We start from the raw sequence: 16559 nt of genomic DNA on the forward strand, positions 1-16559 counted from the left end.
GCTAACTAGATTTGTTTTGCATTATTTTTCACTTCTGTTTTTTTTTTTTAATGTTTATTTATTTTGAGAGAAAGCATATGTGCATGTGAGCAGGGGAGGTACAGAGAGAGAATCCCAAGCAGGCTCCGCGCTGTCTGCACAGAGCCTGACAGAGCTTGATCCCATGAACCATGAGATCATAACCTGAGCTGAAAAATCAGGAGTCGGATGCTTGACTGACTGAGCTACCCACGCACCCCTATTTTTTACTTCTAAATAAATGATGCTTGAACAAGCCTTAGGCCATTGATAGTGTTTTGGCGATGGGTGGTTTGAATTTTCTAAAATAAAAAGTTTAATACAACACACACATACGCTAATGAATGCCCATGTACTTATCATCCAGTGTTAATAATTAACAATTCACGGACAGTCTTCTTTCATCCAGCCTTCTAAGTTATTTTGAAACGAACCCCAGGTGTCACATTATCATTTTGATAGATATTTTTAAATCTGTATTTCTAAAAGATGAAAAGATGACTATTTTTACTATAAAAGTTCTTTTTTTTTTAAGTTTGTGTATTTTGAGAGAGAGCATACATGAATGGGAGAGGAGCAGAGAGAGAATCCCAAGCAGGCTCCGCACTACCAGCACAGGGCCCATCTCAGGGCTGGAACCCATGAACCGTGAGATCATGACCTGAGCTGAAGTCACGAGCTGGGTACTTAAACAACCAAGCTACCCAGGCACCTCACCATAGAAGTAATTTAAAGAATATACCTACACCTTTTTTTAATTTAAAAAAATTAAAAAAAAATTTTAATGTTTATTTTTGAGAGAGAGATAGAGAGCGAGCAGGGGGAGGGGCAGAGAGAAAGGGAGACAGAGGATCTGAAGCAGGCTCTGTGCTGACAGCAGAGCCTGGTGCAGGGCTTGAATCCATGAGCCGTGAAATCATGATCAGAATCAAAGTCGGATGCTTAATGGACTGAGCCACCCAGGCGCCCAAAGATAACTGCACCTTTAAAGAAAAATCAGTTAATTCCTTACTATCAGAGATTCCCTTAGAGTTCAAAGCTCTCCAAATATAATTCTCTATACTGTTTATTTGTTTGAATTAAGATCCGTATATTGGCATCCGTTGGCACGTCCCTTAAGTCTCCTTTAATCTGAAGGTTCTCCCTGTTTTTTTTTCTTGCAATATTGGTAATCTTTTCAAAAGCTGGTTGTTGTTTTTATTTCTCAAGGTATTTTTTTCATGGGTATTCTCCTTCAGCCTTTTTATGAACGTGATTAGTGTGAGGTTTAAAAATTGGGGTATAATTTACAAACAGTTAAATGCACAGATCTTGGTGAATTTTGGTAATTGTATAGATAGATCAGTGTTTCCACCACTTAATGTATATTGTTTTCAGTTAATACCCTTTTTAAATGGAAAGAGAGGAGAAATCCTTTTCATTCTTTAGATTCTAAAGTTTAGAGTAAGTACAGTGGCAAGGAACAAAAAATAATCATTGATTGCTATTAGGAATATAAAGCTTTTTGCTTTTCACAGCCAGATAGGTGAATTAAGAAAATTTGGGGTTTGGAAAATATTACTTGCTACCAGAGGGATATATGTAACATTTTAGAGCTAAAGGTGAGAAGTGTAAATGCACTGAGTTGGAATTTGCATCTTCGTGGAAAGCTGTGGCTGTTTGGTTATTCCTGTAAATTGTATGCACCCTTCCCCCACAACCTTCACCTCTGCCTCAGTTTCAGGCAACAATCTCCTCTAAACTTTTTAAAGTCAGGAAGATCATGTGGTTATTAACTCCAGGAAAGAGATAACTACAGTGGAGGCATATAAATGTCTTAAGTATGTTATTTGACAGACATTAGCCTACTTGGTTCTTTCATCTGTCTGTGGTTTGAATTTATTGTTTATTTAACTTTGGGGACTTTATTAATCAACTTGGGTTTTTTTAGAGTAGGGCACTGATCTTAGTTTGATATCATTATTAAGGTAGAATAGAAGTTACTGAGTGGCTACTCTGTGTGAGGAATTATCTTAAATACAACTCTCTTAATCAACTAAGTGATGGAGGTGATGACAGCCGTTTTGTACATAGCCTAGATCTGGAAACAGAGAATTTGTGATTTGTACAAGTTATATAGCTAGTAACTACCAAGAACAGGGCTTTAAACCCTGAACTTTTACTCTAAAACCTTTGAACAGTTTTCACTAAAATACACTGTCTTCATGAGTATTAGAAACCTAAGAAATAGTAACTCTGCCCTTTGCAAATGCTTGCTGCTTATATGTATGTGAAGAAACAGTCATATATAAAACACAAAATTTTGTCAAATCCAATTGTGATAGAATTTCTGCATGAATGTGCAAGTCTCAAATTGTTTCAGGAGAAAGTTTTACACTAAAAAGTCAGTAAAACAAAATAATTTGTCTAGTGCTTATGGTGCAATATAATGACATTAGACCAATATTTTTGTTTTAAAGGTAATAGGTAAATTGATCAGATTTTCTTTAGATAATTCAGCTCAGGATATGACTTTTTTAGAAGTGGGGGTTACTTAAATTTTCTAGTTCTTCATTGAATTTATAGTTTAACTTTTAAGATGAAAAGTCTGTTTTCATTTTATGGAAAGTGGATATATTTTAAAAAGCTTTTCCTAACTTAACATAGTAATATAAATTTGTTTTAAAAGAGGTAATGTCTTTTATACTCCTTAAAAATTGCTTACCTAAATTCAGATTTAATTTCTATTTTGAAAAAAAAAATGACTTCTGTGTCTATTGTTTCTGCTCCTTTTCAAATCTTGAGAACCTTTTAACCAATCATAATTACAATCAACTGAATTTTACTTTATCTTTGTGTGCTCTGTTTTTTAAACAAATTCTCATTTTAAATACTTCAAATTGTTACATTTACCAAGCTTATTACTAGACTTTTTGTCCCTAAGATCCTGCCCCTCTCCTAAAAAGCCATTCTAAATTTTTTAACAGAAAATCAGCTTCCTTTCAAACTTGCCATAGTATTAAAAAAAATGTAGTTGTCTTTTTCTTGGTTTTATTGAGCTTTCATAGTCTTAAAAGATTTCAGAAGATCATGGTTTTCTCTAATAGAAGTACATACTGCTTCTTGAAAGTTTTTTTTGTTTGTTTTTGTTTTTATTTTTGTTTTTGTTTTTTAAATGTAAAGTTGATTGGGTAAGGCAAATGGAACAACCAGTTAAGCTCATTCCTTCTGTACTTATTATTAACTTCAAAGCTCCTAGTTTTAACCTCTGGTTCAGTCCCATCTTACTAGATTTAAGTGGTTTTTGTTTTGTTTTTTTTTTCATGCAGGTTCTGCTCATTAATCACCACGAGTGTGGATCTGAAGAAGAGTTTATTACCTCTCTTTTTTTGAGTATGTTTAACTTCAGATACACACAACGTAGCTTCTCCTTCCCTATTAGATTCTTAGAAGGTAGTTATATTTTTATAGTCTCCTTCTTGTGACTTTGATAGTTGTGATCAATAAGAATAAAAACTATTCCTTACTACATACTGGGCTACTGCATGCATATCAGTTCATTTAAAACCTCCTGGAGGTCTTTGGCATGCCAGACATAAAACCATGAGTGTGTGTTTGTGGAGGTAACCATGTTCCAAAGGAATTTAAGAGTTCTTTTATCAAGAAACTGGGACAGTTATCTTTCAGGCTCTGGGAATCACTTCTTTTAAGGGGCTTGCTTTTGGTGTGTGATTTTCAAAATTAATTTAAAATGGGAAATGGTAAATTAAAAATATTCTTGTGGTATTAGACTTTTGAATGATTAGTATAGAGAAGTTAGCTTGCATTTTACCTATTGTATGCTTAACAAAATAGCTGATTGTATCATGTAAACATTAATGAGAATATTTTTCCATGTTTGCAACTTTTAGACACAGCAATATATTTTTCTTCTTGTACATGAATATGATAAATGAAATATGGTAATAAAATTCATTCATGTTTTTTATATCTAGGGTTGGAAAAAAGAAAGAATTCTGGCTGAATATCCTGATGGCAGGATAATAATGGTTCTTCCTGAAGACCCAAAGTATGCTCTGAAAAAGGTAAATTTTCAGTGAAATTTCATGTAGAATGGGTAATGTAATTTTGTAGCCACTTTTAACAGTGTAATGCATTATTGGCATAGCATATTTAAACACCAATTCTGAAAACAAGCAATAAGCATTTAAAGAATAAAGAATACAACCCAACTGAAAAATTATGCTTTAAACTTGTAATGAGTTTGGGATATGTGAAATAAATTTTTAGTGAACTGATTACTGTCCCATATTATCAGTAAATTGAGTGATGATATAATAGGCATGCTAGTTTATGATGCCACATAAGTGACTTTAAGAATCAGAATTATAATTAAAATGTGAATAACTGAAAATTAAAATGAACAATTTTAAAGTTTCATGTTGAGAGTAAGTTTTTATTTTTATTATTTTTATTTTTTGAAGTTTATTTATTTTGAGGGAGAGAGAGCGAGCAGGGGAGGGGCAGAGAGAGAGAAAGGGAGGGAGAGAATCCCAAGCAGGCTCTGCGCTGTCAGCGTGGAGCCCAGTGTGGGTCTCGACCTCATGAACTGTGAGATCATGATATGAGCCAAAATCAAGAGTCAGATGCTTAACCAACCAAACCACCCAGGCACCCTGAGAGTAAATTTTTAAATAAAAGCTTATTGCAGAAGAGGATATAATAGTAGTAATTCTGAGATTAAGCATGGGGTAATCATATAATGTTAAGAGAAAAAAGATATATTCTGATTTATAGCTATAATGTAGAAAACCTAAAAAGATCCTCTTATCTAGTGTGAACCAGGTTTTACTCAAACTTAGAGTTCCATACTTTGAAGGTTCGGAGAAATAAACCAGAGAGATAATGAAGTCTGGAATCATTCTATTACATCAAGTATCTTTTTTTTTTTTTTCCAATTTCCACATGCTTTTTCAGAAGTACCTTGTAATGTACAGCAATGGGTCCAGTTGTCTATATGTAAATCTTAATTTCACTGAGCTATGTCCAGAATGTCTAGAAAATGCAAGGAAAATTATTTATGCTTATTTTTAGATTAACAATTGGACCTCTTTAAATTTAGGATAACTTAACCAATAGCTCAGTTGGTTAAACGTCTGACTTCGGCTCAGGTCATGGTTTCGCAGTTTGTAAGTTTGAACCCCACATCAGGCTCTTCGCTGACCACACAGAGCCTGGAGCCTGCTTTGGAGTCTGTGTCTCCCTCTCTCTGTCCCTCCCCTCCTCACACTCTGTCTCTCTCTCTCTCAAAAATCAGTAGCTATTAAAAACAATTTTTTTTTAAATTTAGGATAACTTCACTTGAAAGGGAGGTTGAAAGAAACATTTTAACCCTATCATTTGAAAATATAGCTAACATTCTACTTTATCTTACTGTTTTTGACTTCAGATAACCCTGTATTATCTATGACGGGACAATCTCAGATAACCAAATAAGCCCCCATACTACACCACTGCCTAATAATATAGACAATAGCATTTAGAATGACACATAACTATGCCCCCTGTCTTATATTTGAAACATTGATCCTTGTCATAAAAACAAATATTTGTTAGTTAATATTGGATTAGTGATTGACTAAATGAAAATTATGTAGTTTTTGGAATTCCAGCCATTACCGTTTGGAAATGAACAGTTGCTACACCACCACATGTGGCATTTGGACTTTTCGTAACTAAGAATATTAAGTAAATATGAACATCCTCGTTTTAGTTTCTCAAGGCAGAATCTTAGTAACAATGCAGTATGTTACTAGTTAATATCCCATAATGGGTTAAAAATGAAAATCTAAGGAATTGTGAGTCATTTGCCTTTAGGAACTGAAATATGAGTTGTATTATGGGCTCCTGTTCTAGGATTAAAAGGACTTGAGTTTTCATCCCTGAATAAAGGATTTATTACATGGTATTCTACATGTCAGAGGTATGAAGACTTAATGCTCTTAGGGGTTATTTTCATTTTAAACTTAGTAACACAAATGAGTATTTGTTGGACTGATTATTTGTATTTGCTAAGTGTTTGTTTATTTTTGAGAGAGCCTGAGCAGGGAAAGGGCAGAGAGAGAGGGGGAGAGAGAGAATCCGAAGCAGGCTCCATGCTGTTAGTGCAGAGCCAACCTGGGGCTCAATCCCATAAACTGTGACATCATGATCTAAGAAATCAAGAGTCAGGTGCTTAACCAAATGAGCCACACAGGTGCCTCTTGCATTTTTTTTTTTTTTAAACTGGGGAAAGAAGTAATGTTTGAGTACTTACAAAAACCTTTTAGTGCCTACAAGAGCTAGAGCTTGTATTTGACCTTGACCACAGTTCTAGGAGGTAAACTACAAGAAGCATGGTTTGATGTCATATTAGTATTTAAGGATTCAAATCTCTGCTCCTTGGTTTTCTAGATGTCCAGTATCTGACATGGGAAAGTTACCTTTGAATTTTCTTCCTTGCACATGTAAAGTGAGGAACCATAGACTTTGAAGAGATGTTGGACTTAAGTAAGATAATATCTGGCCAATGGTTGATAAGGAATAAACATGTGTTTCTTTACTCTCACTTCCATTTTTCTGATGAGAGTACTAATTAAGGCTTGGAAAGAAAAGTGGCTTGCCTGGCTAAGATTCCAGTGAAGCTCTCTCCAGTTCTCAAACCCGTGATGCTTCTAATGGGAAGCTTTAATGTTCTTATTGTCCGTTGTAGAAACTCTCACTGTTTTTGTTCTTTAGACTGCTGGTCTTGGCATTACTGTCCATTTCTTACCTCATTCTGCACATTGTTCCGCAGGCCTTGAAAAACAGGTCAGTAGGTCAGCATAAGCATTCCAATTTTTTTAATTTAAAATTTTTTTTATTTTTAGAGAGAGTAGGAACTGAGAGAGAGAGAGAGAATATCTTAAGTAGGTTCTCTTGCTCAGTGCAGAGCCTAACATGGGGCTTGATCCCTAGAGCCAACTGAGCCACCCAGGTGCCCCCCAAAGAACTCTTTAAACAATGTCCTTCGAATAATATACTCAACTTACTGAACTGTAATAGTATATTTTTACATCTATACATTGCTTTTTTTGTTACAAAAAATACTGTTCTTTATTTGGCAGGTTGACGAGATTAGAGAGATGGTTGATAATGATTTAGGTTTCCAACAGGCTCCACTAATGTGCTATTCCAGAACTAAAACACTTCTGTTTATCTCTAATGACAAAAAAGTAGTTGGTTGCCTAATTGCGGAACATATCCAGTGGGTAAGTGACTTTTAAAGAGTGTTCATATGTAGTTTGGTGGCTAAAGGGTTTACTGTGTAAACTTGAATAACATAATCCTGGTAAATTTATCAACATTTGATGTAAGGAAGCATGTGAATGTCAGATTTCCTGTAATTTATTATTAAGTGGAATTGTATCTTGCGTGAGAATTAGTTTCTCAAGTTAATATATAAAATAAAAATTTTATAAATCGAAAGCACTGTAAAATTTTGTGTAGGAAGTTTCCATGTTGGAGACTAATGTAATGTATGCCTCAGTCGCTTTAGTACTGGAATGAAGCAAAGGTTGGCAAACTGTTGCCTGAGGACAAAACCCAGCCTGTTTTTGTAAATAAAATCTTACTGTAAAATAGTGATATCCTTTTGCTTACATATTGTCTGTGGCTGGTTTTCCACTACAAAGACTGAGTTGAGTAGTTGCAGCAGAAGTCAGGTGGGCTACAAAGCCTTTCTTTATAAAAAGTTGCCCATCTCCAGAATAGATCACCACTTCTTTGGTTGAGTGCTAGGTAAGAATTTGGTTTGTATTTAGGAGCCAAATTGTACAAAAACTAAATAAAAGAATCACGATAAAAGGTATATGCTCACATTGGGTAAGTTATGTACTAATAGACCAACTTAGGAGAACAGAAGATTCTGTTTATGCTCAAAGAAGGCATACCTTATTTAAATTGGCTTTTTTCAGCTGAGCTCTTGTTCATGAATTCAGTGCACATTGGATTTGACTTTTGTTCAGTTGGTATCTTTTAGTATATAAATAGTTGCCTGCAAATGTATATTTTATCATAAAGTTTTCTAACGAAACAAAGTCAAAACAAGTCTGCATGAACTAATTTCTGTATGTTAAAAAATTTCAGCCTTAAATTGTATAGCTTTATGAATCTTGCTGTCTATTTTCACAAAATTGATTTAAATGAATAGCTGATAAGGTGATTTGGGGATATAAATTTGATATGAAATGGCTTGCAGAGTTTGCCATATTGAAATTGAGTTAATTTTACGTAGTGCAAACCCTTGTATTTTTTTCATTTCTGTTCTGCCTAGTTCCACAAATGATTTTTGCAGTGTTTAGAAGATAGTTATGTAATGGCTGTTTGTTGTTAATTCTTCATTGTATTGTCTGATTGTTTTAAGTTTTGTACCATGCCCCATCAGAAGGCTGGTTGTTGTCCAACTAGACTGGTAGAGGAGACATCATGCTTTTTAAAGCACTTTGGTGGTTTTTTTTTTTTTTTTAAGTGACGGGAGTGTGGGGAAAGCAGCTTTTAAAACTCTTGATTCTTCTGCCATTCCTATTCCTAGTTCTTGCATAGCTGTGAACCCTAAAACTGTGGCAGCAATCACACAGACAGTTGTTACGACTGCTGAGTTCTTCACATGTGCTTTGCTGGTCCTTGGAATGTGGGTAATAGAGGAAAAAAATAACATTCAGTTGCCATTATGGGCCAGCCATGATGGCAAGGTATTTTGTATGTATTACCTTATTTAATTTCTCAACAGTTTTCTGAAAGAGGTGATAAATATCTCTAGTTTATAGATGAGGATCTCAAATCTTAGTTAACTCTCTCATGGTGACATAACTAGTAAGTGAATTAGAATAGAATGGAGATTCAGGTCTATTTCCTGCTAAAGTGGGAGTGAAAATATACGTGACTCCCATAGTTTAAGAAGCCAGACACATGTAGTGACCTCCTCACTAAGGTTAGTACTAGACAACTGATAATTAATATTCTTACTTTAAATTTTTTTCCTCTAATTTTGATATATTAGGGCTACAGAGTTATAGAAGAGAAACTTCCAGTCATCAGGTCAGAAGAAGAAAAAGTCAGATTTGAAAGGCAGAAAGCCTGGTGCTGCTCAACATTGCCAGAGCCTGCAATCTGTGGGATCAGTCGGATATGGGTATTCAGCATGATGCGTCGGAAGAAAATTGCCTCTCGCATGATTGAATGCCTAAGGTAACTTGAATGTAATTCTTCAAGTCATTTTCTGTTGTTCTAAGATTTCAGCAGATTTTTAGTATAAAGATTGGCATTTAATTAATCTTAAATGTATAATCTTTATCTTCTTAATTTAAAATTTGCGTAAGATTGTCAGCATATTGGATCTGTGTTTTTTATGTGAAGTTAATCTGAGGGGGGAGAAAGCACTATCAGTTAAATACTGGTAAACCATTTTTGCTTACTTGTAACTATATTAGGGCAGAATAACCCACTTATTTCAAACTGTGTTCAATATCAGAGAATTTTAAAGAAAATCAGATCAGTGTGGGAAGTTTTTTGGGAATTTAGCTTTTAGGAAAATTTGTCTTAATTTAAGAATATTATTTGTAAATTATTTAAGTCTCTTACTAGTTTTTCTTTTTGCTTTTATTGCTTGATTTTAAATTAAAGGTATAGAGGAAAAGACTCAGATAAATTGCATGTTTTTTTTGTTGTTGTTCTTTTAAAGTACCTTTGCTAACAGATTAATGGAGGTTCAAATTAATCATGCAGATGAGGTTTTCATGTCAGTCTCTTGTTTTTGTTTATTCCTAAAATCCCTGTCTGCAATTACTGTAGGTATAGCTTTCAAAGTAATTCATCATTGTGAGGTCATAAGGCTCTAGAAATCTTAGAGCCTTAATGTGTTTCTGGTCTCTTCCCCCTTATTTTATTGTGAATAATGATCCAGGAGGGCTCAGGTCTACCCACACTTTTCATGATGAGTGCAGGCAGGTATATTTCTAGCTCTTTAAAAACTAAACCTGGAAAATGCAGCTGCTGAAATACTAGTCCTAAATATGAGGGCATTGCCCTTCCTTTGTTTTTTTAAATGAAAAGCAGTTTTATTTATCTTTAATTTTTTTTTAAGTTTATTCACTTAGAGCAAGAGCGAGCACAAGTGGGGGAGGGGCAGAGAGAGAGAGACAGAGAGAGAGAGAGAGAGAGAGAGAGAGAGAGAGAGAGAGAGAGAGAATCCCAAGCAGGCTCTTCACCATCAGCGCAAAGCCGAAGTCAGATGCTTAACCAACTGAGCCACCCGGGCGCCCTGCCCCTCCTTTAAGATTACAGTGTGAAAATTCTAATAGTCTGTATCCTGGCTAATAAAAAAATTTTTTTTTGTTAAAAACAGCCGTATTGAGCTGTGATTATGTAGCATAACATTCATCTATACAGTCAGTGGGTTTTAGTATATTCAGAAGGCTGTGCAACCATCATCACTTTCCAATTCCAGAACATTTCCATCACTGTCCCCCCACAACCCACACCTGTTAGAAATCACTCCCCATTTCCCTCTCCCCCACCTTCTTACAATCACTAATGTACTTTTCTATCTGAATGAATTTGCCTATTCTGAACATTTCATATAAATGGATTCCTATAATATATGACCTTTTGTGACTGGTTTATTTTACTAAGCATGTTTTCAAGGTTCATCCATGTTGTAGCGTGTATCTGTGTGCTTCATCCCTTTTTTTATTGCCAAATAATACCCCATTGTATGCATATACCACCACATTTCATTTATCCAGTCATCAGTTGATGGACATTGGGTTGGTTATACTTTCTGGCTGCTATGAATAATCTATGAACATTCATGTACAAATTTTTGTGTGTTTTTATTTCTTGGTAATTGGTTTGCACGTTTTTATTTCTCTTGGTATATACCTAGGAGTAGAATTGTTGGGCCATATGGTAACTGTTTGTGTAACATTTTGAGGAGCTGCCAAACTGTTCATTTATCAAAGCAGCTACACTATTTTACAGTCCCTCCAGCCACATAACAGGCTCCATATCGTCACCAACACCTGTCATAATTTTAGCTATCCTAATGAGTGTGGAGTGGTATTTTGTTTTGGATTTGATTTACATTTTCCTAATGACTAATGATGTTCACCATCTTTTCATGTGCTTATTGGCCATTTATATATATTTTTTAGAGAAATGCCTATTCAGATCCTGTGTCCATTGTTTTTCTTTTTCTTATAATAGTTCTTTATATATTCTGGAGACAAGTCCCTTATCAGATATATGATCTCCAAATTTTTTTTTTTTTTCAAATTTTTATTTAAATTTTAGTTAGTTAACATATAGTGTAGTATTGGTTTCAGGAGCAAAATTCAGTGATTCATCATTTACATATAATATCCAGTGCTCATCATAACAAGTGCTCTTCTTAATACCCATCACCCACTAGCCCATCCCCCACCCTCCTCCCTCCATCAACCCTCAGTTTGTTCGCCATGTTTAAGAGTCTCTTATGGTTTGTTTTCCTTTCTCTCCCTCCTCCCATCCCCCCCCCCCCCATATTTTTCTGTTTTGTTTCTTAAATTCAACATATGAGTGAAATCATACGGTATTTGTCTTTCTCTGACTGACTTATTTCATTCAGCACAGTACACTCTAGCTCCATCCACATTGTTGCAAATGGCAAGATTTCGTTCATTTAATGTTCCATTGTGTGTATATAAGTAATGTTCCATTGTGTATATATGTTCCATTGTGTATATATGTTCCATTGTGTATATATACCACATCTTCTTTATCTCTTCATCCCAGTTGATGGACATGCAGGTATTTTCCACCATTTCATAGCTGTCTTTTCATCTTTTTTATGTGCTTTGAAGCACAAAAGTCTTTAATTTTGAACTCCAAATTATATATCTTTTTCTATTGTCATTTGTGTTTTTGGTGTCCTAAGAAGCCATTTCCTAATGCAAGGCCACAAAGATCTATACCTATATTTTCCTCTAAGAGTTCATTAGTTTAGTTCTTACATTTAGATCTTTGATTCATTTTAAGTTAATTTTTGTGTATGTTGTGAGATGAGATCCAACCTCATTCTTTTTTTTTTTTTTTTTTTTAATTTTTTTTAACGTTTATTTTTGAGAGCATGAGCAGGGGAGAGGCACAGAAAGAGGGAGACATAGAATCTGGAGCAGGCTCCAGGTTCTGAGCTGTCTGCACAGAGCTCGACATGGGGCTCGATCTCACGGAACCGTGAGACCATGACCTGAGCTGAAGTTGGATGCTTACCTGAGGCACCCAGGAGCCCCCAAACTCATTTTTTTTTTTTTATATGGATATCCAGTTGTCCCAGCACCATTTGTTAAATAGACTGGTCTTTTCCATCAAATGGTCTCTGCACCCATTTCTGAAATCATTGATTGTCAGGGTTTTATATCTGGAGTCTTCAATTCTATTCCATTGATCTGTTCTTATGCCAGTAGCACACTGTTTTCAATTCTGTAGCTTTGTAGTATGTTGTAAAATAAGGAAGTGTGACTTCTTCAGTTTTGTTCTTTTTTAAGATTCTTTTGACTATTCAATGACTTTTCCATTTCCATATGAGTTTTAGGACACCAGTTTGTTAATTTCTGCAAAAGCAGCCATGGATCTGATTCATAAACACGGGTTATCTTTCTTTTTATTTAAGTTTCCAGGTTTTACACTTCTTTTGTTAAACTTACTCCTGAGATAGTTAATTTCAAGTATATAGAAATCTAATTAATTAAAAAAATTTTTTTTAATGTTTATTCATTTTTTGCACAAGCAGGGGAGGGGCAGAGAGGGAGACATAGAATTTGAAGCAGGCTCCAGTCTCTGAGCTGTCAGCACAGAGCCCGATGAGGGGCTCAAACTCAGAAACTACAAGATCATGACCTGAGCTGAGGTCAGATATTTAACGGACTGAGCCACCCAGGCGCCCCAATTAATTTTTTTTTAATTTTATTAATGTTTACTTATTTTTGAGAGAGAGAGAGAGAGAGCAGGGGAGGGGAAGAGAGAGAGGGAAACACAGAATCAGAAGCAGGCTCCAGGCTCCGAGCTGTCAGCACAGAGCCTGATGTGGGGCTTGAACTCACGAGCCATGAGATCATGACCTGAGCCGAAGTCAGACGCTCAACTGACTGAGCCACCCAGGCACACCCCCAATTAATTTTTAAATCTTGATCTTGTATCCTGCAACCTTGCAGAACTCCTTTTTAATTAGATCTAATATTTTTTGTGTGTGAATTCCTTAGGATTTTTGTATATATAAGATCATCCAAAAGTGTCCAAAAAGAGAGTTTTTTACTTCTTCCTTCCTGATCTGGTTTTTAGTTTCTTTTCCTTGTCTACTTGCCCTGACTAGAGCCTGCAGTTAAGTACACTATTGAATGGAAGAGGTGCAAACACAGATAGCCTTAACTTGTTCCTGATCTCTGGAGGACACTTTTCAGTCTTCACATTAACTTTAATGTTCTCTGATGCTCTTTATCAGGTTGAGAAAGTTCCTTCTACTCTGATTTGTTGAGTGTTTTTATCATGAAAAGGTGTTGAGTAAATGTTTTTAAAACCGTTGTTGCTTTCCTAAAAAAATTTTTTTTAATTTAATAAAGTTTTAAAATTTACATCCAAATCAGTTAGCATATAGGGCAACAATGATTTCAGGAGTAGATTCCTTAGTGCCCCTTACCCATTTAGCCCATCCCCCCCCACACACTCCTTGCTGTAACCCTCTGTCAGTTCTCCATATTTATGAGCCTCTTCTGTTTTGTCCCCCTCCCTGTTTTTATATTATTTTTGTTTCCCTTCCCTTATGTTCATCTGTTTTGTCTCTTAAAGTCCTCATATGAGTGAAGTCATGTGATTTTTGTCTTTCTCTAATTTCACTTAGCATAATACCCTCCAGTTCCATCCATGTAGTTGCAAATGACAAGATTTCATTCTTTTTGACTGCCGAGTAACACTCCATTGTATATAGATACCACCTCTTCCTTATCCATTCATCCATCGATGGACATTTGGGCTTTTTCCATACTTTGGCTATTGTTGATAGTGCTGCTATAAACATTGGGGTGCATGTGTCCCTTCAAATCAGCATACCTGTATCCCTTGGATAAATACCTAGAGTGCAATTGCTGGGTCGTCGGGTAGTTCTATTTTTAGTTTTTTGAGGAACCTCCATACTGTTTTCCACAATGGCTGCACTAGCTTGCATTCCCATCCTAAAAATTTTTTTACCTCACATTATTAATAATCTATGTGAACAGTTATTTTCAATGATTTTTAGAACATAAACATTACTTGAAAAGTCTTTCTGGTCAAATTGTAGTTGACAGGTTTTTCCAATTTTAATGATAAAAATAATAATTTTTTTTTTTTTTTACCCTTTCACACCCCCCCCCCTTTTTTTTAATAGGAGTAACTTTATATATGGCTCATATTTGAGTAAAGAAGAAATTGCTTTCTCAGATCCCACTCCTGATGGAAAACTCTTTGCAACACAGTACTGTGGCACTGGTCAGTTTCTGGTATATAATTTTATTAATGGACAAAATAACACTTAAAACAAATTCTTGCCTCTTGCTTGCAGTACTAGAAGACATCTACTGAAGAGAATGGATTGGTTGCTGACTTTAACCAGGAACTAGGGCCATTTTTATTACAATGAACTCAGGACTGGCAACAACCATAAGGTTGTTCCATTTTCATAAAATTGGAAACAATGCAGTAATAGCTTATTATTGTTTTGTTTTTTAAAGAAGATATTTTATTATCTTTTACAGAAATTTATGATTGATGTATTTTATCTATAGTTATTTAGACATGTTTACATGCAGCAGATAATTGTTCATAGTGGACTGAAAACTAATGCAAGGACTATGGTCTCAGTGATAAGTATATTTTGAAGTTCTTAATATGGAAATATACCAGTGTAGCTTGGTACTGTATTTTTTTATATTGATCTGCTGATACCAGTTATAGTTTTAAAGATTGTATTTTTAAAGAGCGGAAAACAATGTTTTTGAGTTACTATTCAAGGAGGGTGCAATATTGCCTATTTAGGAATTCAAAGCTAATTGTTAAAGGGTCTGAAATACATTTTGAAGGAACCCCTGCAAAAAAGCAAAGTTCCAAATAAGCAGGAAGAATTTGGAATATTGAGCATTTTCTTCCATTTCTTTCTTTCCTATTCTCGATGCAGGAGGAAGTGGAAGGTGGTATAAAATAGAGGCTTTCCTTCTTGGAGAGCTTTATTGTAGTGACTAGAATTAGAAAATACCCTCTAAAGTTTATTATTCTTTCACTCTGGTTTTATTTCTTAAAATAAATGTTAATTGGGTACACTTAGGCTAGTAACAGATCCCAAAGAGGTTTTATAAAAACCTGTGGAATAGTTGTAAGCTAACTATGGATGACTTGGTATCTGCTTTGTTATTCCTCAGAAATACTACACTGAGTATATGCCTGCGTTACTGGACTTCATTTTGATACTTGTCTATCCTTCATAGTGCCCTCTACTTTAAAGGGTTTATATGTTGAAAAACTGCTGTGGCCTTTTATGACCTTGTATATAATGTAGAATAAAATAATAAAATACTTGATAGCTTTTTCTAAGTGATAAATGTGATGACAGTGTGTTGTCATTTGTGCTTTTTCAGGGAGTTAAATTTGATACCTTAAAATAGAATTAAAATAGTGGCTTCTTAAAAGTTTCACCATTTTGCCAAAGGATCAGTATGTCAGTAACAATTCTGAACTTGGTCTTCAAAAAGCAGAATCCTAACATGGAAATATTCTGATCTTTTGAAGAAAGAGCCATAGCCCAAGAATGAAGCACCACTATGGTCTAACATAGATTATTTTTATGAGCTGAAATGATAATCATATCTTCATTAAAAACCAGCTGAAATTTAGAGCTTTAAATTATCAGGTGTGTATTTTATTCCCCTATAGATGTATGCTTTTCACATTTATAGAGTGGTATAAGGCTCTGTACTCTTCTTTGTAGGGGTGTAAATATTTCCCTTTGACTCATCATAATGGTCTGACTTTTGACACTCCCTTGCCTTTGAACTTTAAACTCTTACAGTCACCCCTGGTGTCATCATTTGCCTGACAGGGACTGTAACTTTTTAAAAAGAGCATGCAATTTTCGTGTGTAGTATAGATGCTCTATTAACTGTTAATCTCATAATACAGATCCAGTTTGCATAGAAACATGGTATGCTGCTTTGGGGAGCCAGAGTTGGTGTTTTCTAGGGGACCTGGGAGTAGAGAATATATATCTTTTGGTTGGTTTAAATGTTACAATTACTAGGAAGACTGTTTTCATGTTTATATTGAAGAAATAGCCCCTCAAATAGCTTTTACAATCTAGGTGTTTCTGTAAGAATAGTATTAGTAACATCTAACTTTTGAGTGTTTGCTATGTGTCACACCTTTAATATAGTGCTGCATTATTTTATTTAATGGTCATGACAACTCAAGTGAAGAATCTGGAA

General features: G+C 35.0%; 1 protein-coding gene across 4 annotated transcripts in view; it reads left to right on the plus strand.

Annotated features, from left to right (window-relative positions):
• ESCO1 (establishment of sister chromatid cohesion N-acetyltransferase 1) overlaps positions 1-15685 on the plus strand; it is a 74336-nt gene extending 58651 nt beyond the window's left edge. For 3 of the 4 annotated variants that reach the window (XM_047086897.1, XM_047086898.1, XM_047086899.1), the window contains 4 exons: positions 3993-4082; positions 7143-7286; positions 9077-9264; positions 14474-15685. In XM_047086897.1, coding sequence (XP_046942853.1) covers positions 3993-4082; positions 7143-7286; positions 9077-9264; positions 14474-14621 — 570 coding nt within the window. In that variant the 3' untranslated portion in view covers positions 14622-15685. Of the gene's footprint in view, positions 1-3326; positions 3451-3992; positions 4083-7142; positions 7287-9076; positions 9265-14473 lie in introns of those variants that run through there. The other variant, XR_006963505.1, reaches the window with a different exon arrangement.
• Positions 15686-16559: the final 874 nt, after the last annotated feature.

This window comes from Lynx rufus, unplaced genomic scaffold, assembly GCF_022079265.1.
Source record: "Lynx rufus isolate CCGP_SWC_20201006 ecotype Redwood Valley unplaced genomic scaffold, mLynRuf1.p SCAF_22, whole genome shotgun sequence".
NCBI lineage: Eukaryota > Metazoa > Chordata > Mammalia > Carnivora > Felidae > Lynx > Lynx rufus.